At 30.7% G+C, this 11,946-nt stretch overlaps 1 protein-coding gene across 1 annotated transcript; it reads left to right on the top strand.

Moving 5' to 3' along the window:
* The first annotated feature begins 3,951 nt into the window (after positions 1–3,951).
* Positions 3,952–10,058, top strand: LOC133778313 (SPX domain-containing membrane protein At4g22990). Its single transcript, XM_062218198.1, has 11 exons — positions 3,952–4,390; positions 5,816–5,874; positions 6,132–6,252; positions 6,607–6,918; positions 7,114–7,218; positions 7,301–7,755; positions 7,906–8,213; positions 8,356–8,540; positions 8,770–8,960; positions 9,059–9,192; positions 9,527–10,058. Exons 2-11 carry the CDS (start codon positions 5,822–5,824, stop codon positions 9,763–9,765), a joined length of 2,103 nt encoding a protein of 700 aa, XP_062074182.1. The 5' UTR covers positions 3,952–4,390; positions 5,816–5,821; the 3' UTR covers positions 9,766–10,058.
* Positions 10,059–11,946: the final 1,888 nt, after the last annotated feature.

Raw genomic sequence — 11,946 nt, 5'->3', positions numbered from 1 at the left:
GGATATTAACAAAGTATCTCAACTCTTCCATACATATGATGTACCTTGGATATTGGGTATAGTTTTGAGTAATTCGAATTACCATGGTGATCTTTGTTGGAGTTTTACTAAAGATGGGAGATGCTCAGTGAAGAGTGGTTATAAAGTGGCTCGAAATTTGTCGAATGAAATTGAGTGTTTGAATTTAGATCAGGTTTCTAGTTGGTGGAGACATATTTTATATCTTGATTTACCCCCGAAAGTGAAGAATTTTTGGTGGAGAGTGTGTCACAATTGGTTACCTGTTCATGATAGCCTTAATAATAAATGTATGGATATGTCTACGCTTTGTTTCTGCCGCCATTGCCGATCTGAAACACTTAATCATGCCCACTTAATCATGCCCTGTGGGAGTGTAAGGAAGTGAAAACAATTTGGCAATCTCTCAATTTGTATCATCACTTCCCTATTCATTGTGTTGATCCGTTTGACTTTGCTCTAAAAGTTTGGTCTTGTTGCTCTCAACAGGACTTTCAGATTTTTTGTATCATTACATGGGCTGTGTGGAATAAAAGGAATAAGCTCCCCCACCAGCTTGTTGTGCCTAATGATGTAGAGCTCATTAATTGGAGCATTCAAATTATTAAAGAGAAAGGGAGAGAAGCTTCTTGGCGGAGTGTTAAGGAGAAACATTGTTGGAAAGCTCCTCTTATTGGGTGTGTGTGGATTGATTATGATGCTGCAATTGGGCAAACTTCTACTGGTTGCGGATTGGGAGTCATAGCCAGAGATGATAAGGGTAAGGTGATTGCTTCTCAGGCTGCTTATAAACCGAGTTTATTCTCTGTTGAGTTGGCTGAGAGCCTTGCTGTCCAATGGGGCCGCAGTTGGATTCTTCTTTGGGTTTGCAAACCTTCCAAATCTCCTGAGATTGTGCCCTAGTCATCACAACGTTGAATTGTTCAGAAAAGATGTTGACTAGCTGGTCTTCGATCATTGAAGTAATGAATGATTCTTCCATTTTTTTTCTTTATGTAATACATTCTTTCATTCTTTTAGGACAGCTAACAAGGTAGTCCATGCTATAGCCAAACATGCTTGTAAAAAGTTTATAAATAACTTGTGGTTGGTTCTGTTCCGGACTATGCATTTGCTTTGATTAAAGCAGAGTTGCCTTGGCCGTTTTTATGGTTTAATAAAGTTTTTTTTTAAAAAACAATCCATAATTATTTTATATACTTATTTATTATATGGATTACTTAAAATAAAAATGTTTGAAAATAAATAAATAAATATAATAATTAAAAATTATTTTAAGTATTTTAAAATATTATAATTGATCAAATATTATAATATTATATTTATATCTCACAATACTTTCAAATTATAATTTACCAAATACACATTGATATTTCATCTTTTGTTTTTTTACAGCACAACTAATCATCATTAATATGATTGTTGAATAAGCCACAACTCTATAAATCGAAAGACTTTTATACCCAAATTACAAATATGAAATGAATTTTTGGATTTAAATAAAATACAATGTGAAAACCATGTCATTTGGTTTCAAGTTCAACCACATATATTACACATGACAAAAATAAAAATAAAAATAAAATTTATATGGTTTATATTAATCTTAGTTCAAATCATCCTAAAATAGTATATACGTTGTGTTCTGTGATCAGAATGATATAAAAGAAAGACTTTTGCTCAAAATTAATGTCACTATCATGCATTTATTCTCACTCAATTATTTGTTCTTGTACGGTCTTTTGAAGATAAATTTAATTGTTGAATTTTACAAGGGGAATGAGATTGAAGATTAATTAATGGCTTAAACATGGAGATTAAAATTGGGTCAAGACTCAAGTGTAATAATTTATTAGTGGTTTGTTTATAGAGTGTTGTTATTTAGTATCTTAAGTTGTTCAATATTACATGAGGTGGCACTCTATAGTTTGTTATCGATGCTTTATAATATTCATTAAATTTAAATATGTGGTTGCAATAATAACAGTACGTTACTTTTTTATAGCGTTGGTAACAATTAATACTTTTTAGCAAGTCTCTTGATTATATATCATTGGATGCATGTGATTATTGTTAATAATATATAAACAAATAAGCTAGTTATAAATCATAAAGGTTAACTTCAAAAAAATCAATCATGGACATAAATGTCAAAATAAACATGTTTTGAAAAATGGATGACAATTCATGGAGGTCGTGTCAACTAAAAGTGAAGCTAGAAACTCAAGTCAAACAAATATAAAAGAAAATAAATAAAAAATAGGATATATAAATAGCTATTAATATAATTTAAAAATTATATTTAAATATATGTTTATATGAAAAACAAAAATTAAGTAGCGTCTAGTGTGGCTCTGCCCTCAGTCCAACCAATTATAATTAAGTGGTGCCTGTTAAATTTTATATAATAAATTAATTAGTTTAGTTGAGATCTTTTAAGTAGTTCTAATATATAGCTTTATTTTTTTATCCGAAAATGATAATATAAAAAATAAATTAATGAAGATTAAATTGAGATTAGCACAATACGTTTACAACATTCAGCTTTCTCTGTTGCCATCGATAATACCAAATTATGAAAAATAAAAAAAATAGAATAAATAGTATTTTTGCCTCCTAACTAACTATGAGCATTATACAATCGTGCTCCGGCGTGATTCGCGATGTTAAAAATTATTTTCGAACTATGCACGTTACTGAAATATAATATTTTTTTTAAATTTTGTCCTAGGTGGCTAATAAATTAATAGTGTGATATTTTGTCTCTTGATATGATACTGCCATATGTAGAATAATTAACAATTTTATCTCCAAGCTTTGACCGCTACCAAATAATACTCATTTTATTAAAAAAATTAATTTTTTCTAAAAACAATAATTAAATCCTTAAAAAAGTAAAAATTTAATTAAGAACTAATAACTCTTTTTACTTTTACTTTTTTTTTTCTTTTACAATATAAAATAAAATCTATTTTACAATAAATATTAAAACAAAGAAAAAAAATTTAATTGAAGAAGATGACCAATGACAAAAGGCTTAAATAAAAAAAAATTAATTTAAGAAAATAAGGACGAAGGGGAATAAACTTTGTTTTATGATTTATTTTAAGATATATTTATTTTATATTGTAAAAGAAAAGAAAAAGTAAAAAAAAAGTTATTTGTTATTAATTAGATTTTAAATTTGTGAGTATTTGAAAATTTATTTAATTGATTTGAAACTTTTAGTATTGTTTTTTTTAAAATTTTTATCTTATTTATTAAAAAATTAAATTAGTTTTAATATAAAAGAAACACAATTTAGTAGTAGTCAAAGTTTGATGGACAAAATTATTAATTATTCAATACATGACAATACAACATTAATAGATAAAATACCACATTATTAATTCGTTAGCCACATAAGACGAAATTTAACTGAACTCCTATATTTTAGTATATATGCATGGTTTTGGGGAATTTTTAAAATTGAGAATCATTCGGGAGCACAATCAATTATAGTTTGAGACAAAAACTAATATTTATTCTTAAAAAAAAGAGTAATGATAAGTTCACCCAAAATATTACACACAGTAACGTTTTAGTGCTTTTTAAAATAGTGAGTTTCAATTTTAATAAATATGATTGACAAAATTAAACTGCTGCATCATTATATATAATATTTGAGTGTACATTTTCAATAGATATATCCTTACTCTAAACAAAAATATATGGGATTCATAACAATAATAATAATAATAATAAAAAAAAAAGCCACCGAGCAAAAAGGTTAAAGTGAAAAATAATATTCGCAAGATATACCTCCCCGTCTCTTATTTTATTATTATTATTTATAATAGTAATTAAATAAAAGACAGAAAAATCTGAATATATTTATTAAATTTATTTATTTATTTTATTTTTTCCATTTAAAAAGCAGACAAGTTTCTTCTCCCCAGAATTGAGAATAATTCTCAAGTAGATTTCGGTCTCTCCCTCTTCCTTGGCTTGCCATCTCTGAGACTCGAAAACTACAATTTTACGATTCGAGATTCGTGATTTGAGATCATTACGCCTTTTTCTTTTTCGTTTTCGTTTTCATTGTTTCGAATCCATTCCGTGCTTGGTTTGCCAACTCATAATAATCCCGTAATTCCGATTCCGTCGTTTGAAAGAAAGATCTGTTTTGCTTTGTGTGCCAGCGAAACCTCTTCTCACCATTCTTAGCCAGCTCGATCTCATTCAGGATTTCCACTCTTTCTTCTCACCTTTCGCTCTTCGAAACGTTTTTATTATTTTTTTCTTCTCTTCACTCGTTTCTCTTTTGTGGTCTTCGTTCGTTGATGGTCATCTAAATCTCTTCTGGAACCGACCTCGTCCAGAATCCACTCCGGTAATGCAATTTTCTTTTGGTTTGGTGTTATCATGTTTATATAAATGTGTGTGTGTGCGTGCGCGCGCGCGCGTAGGTTTATGTATTTGTGAAGTCGTGCTCTGTTTGGATGCCAAGAATTTCTGGAAGAAAATAGATGGAAATGAGCTTTTCTTGGATTTTACTTTCGAGCTTGATAATATTAAGTGGCTGTGTGAGTGACTGAGATGAGAAAGTTCGTACTGATGTATTAGTTTTTTGTTCTACGAGTTTTTCTTGGCCAACAAACAAACAAACAAACAGAGCACTATTGAGAGAATCTGTAACGTTTCTTTTTTCTTTTTCTTTTTTGGTTAAATTCGAATCTGCCAAATCTTCTTTTCCAAGTTCATATTTGTTTTTGTGCTTACTTTTACTAAGAATTAAGGTGTTATTAGGCATGGAATTTTGGTGGAATTATTGTTTTTGGACGAGAACAAGATGAGTTCAATTTGTGATAAACCGCGTGTAATCGAGTGATGGCTCGTTTGGGTGGACTTAGTCAAATGGAGTGGCTTTGTGTTATATTTATTTGATTTGGAACCTATTTAGTACCATCGTTGATATTTCATTAGAATTACCTGATAAGAGTAAGCAGATTTTATTCTAGTCTAAACTGTGCCTAGGAAGATTGTAGAAACTGATACGTATTGAAATCAGATAAGTAATCTATCAAAAGTCTAAAGAGGAATAGAGAAGATTCTGTACGGTATTGCAAGAGTGATGTCAAATTTGTTCTCGTGGATTTACTTGGTCATTTATTATTGTTATTATTTCCCATAGAGTATATACTTTTTCTCTTTTTGGGTTGAGTGTTTTAGTTTTGTACAAATTTGATATTAATCATCAACTTAAGTTGGCATCAGGTTGAACTATATACTTTTTCTCATTTTGGGTTGAGTGTTTCAGTTTTGTACTAATTAATCTGATATTAATCATCAAATTAAGTTGGCTTCAGGGTGAATTGCATCTCCCAGAGTGATTTAAAATTTGGATTTTAAGATTTCATTGTTTGATTTTTGTTCACTAATAATTCATTTATGTTTCTATTCCAACAATTCATTCCCATCTGGGTTTAATATGTGCGATTGTGTGCAAATACAATACCAAATTACTGCGAGTGTATGAGCAGTCTTACTAATTTTTTATTATTATAATAGTCACTTGCACTCTTTGGGCTAGGCTAGCAAGACAATGTTGTTGTATCATGTATGATAAGTTCTAAGTAATTAATATGCATTTCTCATGGATTTCAGTTTTTCTCATGGTCTTTTTCTCATGTAAATCCAAACTAATTAGATTTGTTTAGTTTCACAGAAAGAAATTCCTTCTTTTCTGGTTGTATTTTTTGCCATAACTTTCACTTATCTTCTTGCTCTTATTAAGCTTTTGCTCTGCTGTGTATAGGGAAAGATGGTTGCCTTCGGGAAAAAGTTGAAGCTAAGACAAATCGATGAATGGCAAGGGTATGGTTATATTTTATTGCTCATTTAATATCCATTGCTAAGTATTAGATACAATGACAGCATAGAAAAATTTACATAAAAAAGATGCAGTGTTACAGATGTTGAAAGTTTTCTCCTTATCAAGAATAATAGGCAAAAACAAGTTCTGTTGGGAGAAATATTTTTCTGGATATCCATACCTGTGGAATACAGTTCGAATTTCTGAACAGGTGTCAATTGAATATTGATACATCAATATTTTTTTCCCTCGTGTGTAGATACTACATTAACTATAAGTTAATGAAGAAAAGAGTAAAACAATATGCTCACCAAATTGAAGTTGGTACACAAGATCGTCGACATGTTCTCAAGGATTTTTCAAGAATGCTGGATAATCAGGTGTGTATGAGGCCATGATTTTTCATCAAGACATGATAAGAAACTTGATGAGAATGATGTGTATTTGTTGAAATTGGCACAATTTATATGCATCCAGCTATTGAGTTTTGCATATTGGTGGTTAAATTACATGTACAATGCACGAGACTGCTTCTGTTACATATATAGAATCAGGAACTGGTTACTTAAATAAATAAGCACATATAGTACACATGCTCATAGATTCACAATATTTTAAAAGTAATTAACATGCCTGTAGTCCTTCTCTTTAATGTGCTCTGTTATCATTTATAGGATTAGAAACACTTGCATAGTTTGATTCGTTCTAACTTCTATCGACTTCTACTATTTTAGATTGAGAAGATTGTCCTATTTCTATTGGAAGAACAAGGTCACCTGGCAAGCAGGATAGCCAAGCTTGGAGAAAGGCATAATGCTCTTCTGGAGCAGCCTGAGATATCTCAAATATCTGAATTACGAGAATCTTATAGAGAAGTAGGGCAAGACCTGTTAAAGCTTCTATGTTTTGTTGAGATAAATGCCATTGGTCTCCGTAAGATACTGAAGAAGTTTGATAAACGCTTTGGCTATAGATTTACTGACTATTATGTCAGAACTCGTGCCAATCATCCATACTCACAGCTGCAGCAAGTGTTTAAGCATGTGGTAAGAACATATCTGATGACATGTTGCTCTTGTTTTCTTCCTTTTTGCCCTTACTTTCATCATTTTCTAATAGCCTTCTATATTGAGTATTGCTTTAATTAATCATAAAGCAGAAGTACAAATGAAAATGCGACAAGGTTAAGCATCCCCTAAATTATTGTCTGCACTGATCTTACCTATATTATTAATTTGCAGGGGTTAGGCGCTGTTGTGGGTGCCTTATCTCGCAATCTTCATGAACTTCAGGACCGTCAAGGAAGTTACTTATCAATATATGATGAGACCGCTCCTCCACTCCAGGTTTCTTTTTCTTTTCTCTTCTGCTGGAAGCTATCCAAAATATTTGTTTTGCATATTAATGTTTACAAGGGTCAATGTGCAGGATCCTGTTGTCGATGCAATAAATGCAGCTGTAGACAGGTTATCCTATTCAACAAACTTTCTTAGCTTCTTGGCACAACATGCATTCATCATGCAAGAAGACCTGCCTACTCCCACCGGGGAACAACCTGATGATGAGAGATATCATTTTATGTCACTTCTCCTGAACCTAGTAAACACATTTCTCTATATGGTCAACACATACATTATTGTCCCTACAGCAGACGACTACTCCATGAGCCTTGGAGCTGCCGCAACAGTTTGTGGGGTTGTTATTGGAGCTATGGCTGTTGCACAGGTGTTTTCCTCTGTATATTTCAGTGCATGGTCAAATAGATCATACTTCAAACCTCTTGTATTCAGCAGTATTGTTCTGTTTATGGGCAACCTTATGTATGCTATGGCTTATGATGTTCGTTCAATTTGGGTTCTTTTGATTGGTCGTCTTTTCTGTGGGTAAGTTTTCTTCTTCCTCCTTTTTTCTTTCCTATATTTATCTGATTAATTTTAATCTGAATCTCTGTCTATTTTTCAATAATCTTTTGTCTACAAATCAGTGGGAGACAGGAACTATATGATCCTGATAACTTACTTTCTGAATTTCAGATTTGGTTCTGCTAGAGCAGTTAACAGGCGTTATATTAGTGATTGCGTGCCACTAAAAATTCGCATGCAAGCATCAGCCGGTTTTGTCAGTGCTAGTGCCCTTGGGATGGCTTGTGGTCCTGCTCTTGCTGGCTTACTTCAAATTAATTTTAAGATTTACAAGCTTACATTCAATCAAAACACTTTGCCTGGGTGGGTGATGGCTGTTGCATGGCTTGTATATTTAGTTTGGTTGTGGATCTCATTTAGAGAGCCTGCACGTGAACAAGATGATATTCCTACAGCGGAGACATCTAATGCTGCTGCTGGTAAATTGACTGATATCGCTGATTAGTGATTAGAAAATAGTAATTATTATATAATACAAATGATACTTCGTTTACAGTTGATGGAGTTTATTCATTGACCATTGGAAATGTTTAATTTGGTGTTGAACTCTTTAAATTGCAGAAACACTAGAAACCAATGGGCTTGAGGAAGGTCTTAAACAGCCATTGCTAATCACTTCAGAAGACAAACAAGATGAAGATGAAGATGGTGACCAAGAAGATGGAAGTGAAGAAGCTGCTGAGGAATCTCGACAACCTGTCACTTCAATCGGGGCAGCATATAGATTACTAACACCCTCAGTGAAGGTATTGTGTGAACCTCTGATTTTGTGTTGACATTATTCTAAACTTGAAACACTTGAGCCAAAACAAATGCTAAAAATTAGGCCATTCCAATACAGAAATGGATTTTTTGTGTACTTGTGTATGGCAAGAAATGCGGCTAACATGTAGTTGTATATGCATTAACCATATTATCTATTTGTACTTTTATGATTGGAGTTTAAACAGTTCAAGTTTTGTATCATATTTTCAGGTTCAATTGTTGATATATTTCATGCTCAAGTACGCAATGGAGATTTTACTCTCAGAATCCAGTGTTGTTACGACATACTACTTTGGTTGGTCTACAAGCAGCGTTGCAATTTTCCTTGCATGTCTTGGGCTTACAGTTCTTCCAGTAAACATTCTGGTTGGAAGCTACATTAGCAACATGTTTGAGGACAGGTACTTAGTCATTTTAATACTTTTGTTTCACTCTCACTTTAGTACCATACATGTTTATACTGACAACAAATGCAACTCTTTCCATTTTCCTGATGCAGGCAAATTTTATTGGCATCCGAAATTCTGGTTTGCTTAGGCATTATTCTAAGCTTCCACATAATAATACCATACAGCGTTGTGCAGTATGTCGGTTCAGGTCTCATCTTGTTTGTATTTGCCGAAGTACTCGAAGGTGAGATATGAGATAGTTTGATTTCTTTATCATTTAAGGCATTGATCACAATGATGCAAAGAATTAGTACACAAAAGCAGCCTACTCATCCTGCAACCCTTTTAATGTTGTATTAGGCCATGAACTAGATGAATGATTATGAACTGTGTCATATGTGTATATCGTACTATCGCATTTACATAGTGCCAATTCCAATCATTGATCTTTTTTCTCACCTAATTCTACCCTAACAAGAAATCTATGTAGGGATTAGCAAATTACAAACCTGATTGCTTTAAAGTGGTAAATTAGAGATTTTAACATGGGTATCTATCTAATCTGCGTGCTCTTGCAGGTGTTAATTTGTCACTTCTCTCTAGAGTCATGTCATCCCGGCTTTCCCGAGGAACCTACAATGGCGGATTACTCTCGACAGAAGCTGGAACGCTGGCTCGAGTGATTGCAGATGCTACAATTACTCTGGCTGGATTTTTGGGGGAGAGTAGGCTCTTGAACATAACCCTTCTCCCCTCTCTTGTCATATGCGTAGGCTCAATCGTTGCAACATGCTTTACCTACAACTCTCTATATTGATATTGATTCATATTTCATATATCAAAGATGGTCTCTCCCCATTGGCAATGCCCTCTTATCATTTTATTTATTAGATTTTCAGTTTGCTATCATCATCATCATCATTATAATTATTTTCCATTGTGTATATGGTCATTTCATTGGTAAGAAATCTAGCTCACGGGTATCTTTCTCCGATTGGTTTCTATTGATTCTTTTAAAAAGTTTTGTTCTATATATGGAAGGGAAACAATGTAGTCCTTTTGCTCTATTTATTAAATTTGATGCAAAATAATAAACATTAAGTTTGGTCACTCACATTTCCATATGGATTAAATTTTGAAGTATGGGGTAGGTACTTTCTCTTTGAGTGTCGGTTTATAGTGACGCTACTAATATAATTGAGTAAATAGAATGAACCCATCTTTAGACACGGTACGAAATGCATTTACTTCCAGGCTTGAACTGTATTAACTCATCCTCCTATGATAGTTATGGATCTATTGATTGATGAGTTGTCTGATGGGAGTAATGTTGTGACTTGATACCAACCTCCGCACCAAAATAATGCGACTAATAATGTGAGAAAAACCATGACTTCATATTCGATACTATTTTGACTTTTGATAGTGTAATGATATGTGCATACACTAATTACACCCAAATATTATACACCTATGTGACAAATCATTTTAATTTAGTAGGACACATCTAAACTAAACATAATTGGTTAAAAAAGTTTGCCACATAAGTGTATAATATTTGAGTGTAAAAAATGTGTGCACATATCATTACTCTTTTTGATAATATCATTCAAAAATATTCTAAAACTAATCTACATTTATTGGGGTTTGGAAGTGTATTCTAAAACTAATCCACATTTATTGGGGGTTGGAAGTTTTAGTAGTGTTATTATTGGTATTCTTAACATTATTAGAGTGTGATAGATGGAATAGGGTTCTCCCCTCCCTCTATTGCAATTGCATTTGCATGTTTTGTCTATGAGAAACACTTCCGAATTCTTTTATAATTTGGTTGTTTCAATGAAGTATTTTCTTTTTTTTATATTCTTAAAAAAAAAAGAGTTTCATCCTACACAGTAACCAAACCTAAAGAATTAAAAGCTGGAAAAAAAAACAAATTAGAAATAAAATCTAAAGCAAATTTTAAGATAATCTTATTGAAGAATGAACTTGTTAGTTGATTAATATTCTTATGAATTATGAGTTTCTAAAAATGATTTGTTTTTAAAAAATTTCAACGATTCATAAACTTTAATTTAAATTTTAATTCAAATAATCATAATTAATTATGAATCTTAATATTACTTTTTGAGGAATGTTAAAGGAATCTTTTATACTCTCGTAAGTATCAATGCATGATATGAGGTTGTTATTTAATTTTTTATATTTTTAAAATATCTATATATTATATAAAGGAGAGCTTCAAAGAGATGATTCGATACACTAAAATTGTTTTAAAACACTTTATCTATTTTCTCATTTAATCTAATTTTTTATTCATTTTATAGATTATAATAATATAGTAATTTAAAAAAAATGTAAGTAGTTACATATTTTTTTAAATTAAAATAAGATATTACTATTTACTCTATCTATTTTACACATTTAAAAAATTAAAATTGCTAAAATTATTCTAAAACACTATCTATTTTCTCCTTTAATCTAATTTTTTATTCATTTTATAGATTATAATAATATAGTAATTTAAAAAAAATGTTAGTTATATATTTTTTAAATTTAAATAAGATATTATTATTTACTCTATCTATTTTACACATTTAAAAAACTAAAATTCCTCCAAAATACTTTATCTATTTTCTCATTTAATCTAATTTTTTATTCATTTTATAGATTATAATAATAGAGTAATTTTAAAAAAAATTTAAGTAGTTACATATTTTTTTAAATTTAAATAAGATATTTATAAGATATTATTATTTACTCTATCTAATTTACACGTTTACAAAACTAAAATTGTTCCAAAGCATTCTATTTATTTTCTCTTTTAATCTAATTTTTTTATTTATTTTATATATATTATAATAATGTAGTAATTAAAAAAAAAAGTACCATACACATTATAAAAAAATATGTAGTTACATGTTTTTTTGAATTTAAATAAGATATTTACAAGATATTATTATTTACTTTATTAATTTTACACATTTAAAAAAATGTA

Source organism: Humulus lupulus, chromosome 5, assembly GCF_963169125.1.
Source record: "Humulus lupulus chromosome 5, drHumLupu1.1, whole genome shotgun sequence".
NCBI lineage: Eukaryota > Viridiplantae > Streptophyta > Magnoliopsida > Rosales > Cannabaceae > Humulus > Humulus lupulus.
This window is presented reverse-complemented; position numbering and strand designations above follow the sequence as displayed.

Excerpts from the sequence above, each read along its gene's own strand:
- LOC133778313 (XM_062218198.1), top strand. The coding sequence starts at position 5,822 with ATGGTTGCCTTCGGGAAAAAGTTGAAGCTAAGACAAATCGATGAATGG. Across the intron at positions 6,919-7,113 it reads AGCAAGTGTTTAAGCATGTG|GGGTTAGGCGCTGTTGTGGG; the intron begins GTAAGAACATAT and ends ATTAATTTGCAG. Across the intron at positions 8,961-9,058 it reads AGCAACATGTTTGAGGACAG|GCAAATTTTATTGGCATCCG; the intron begins GTACTTAGTCAT and ends TTCCTGATGCAG.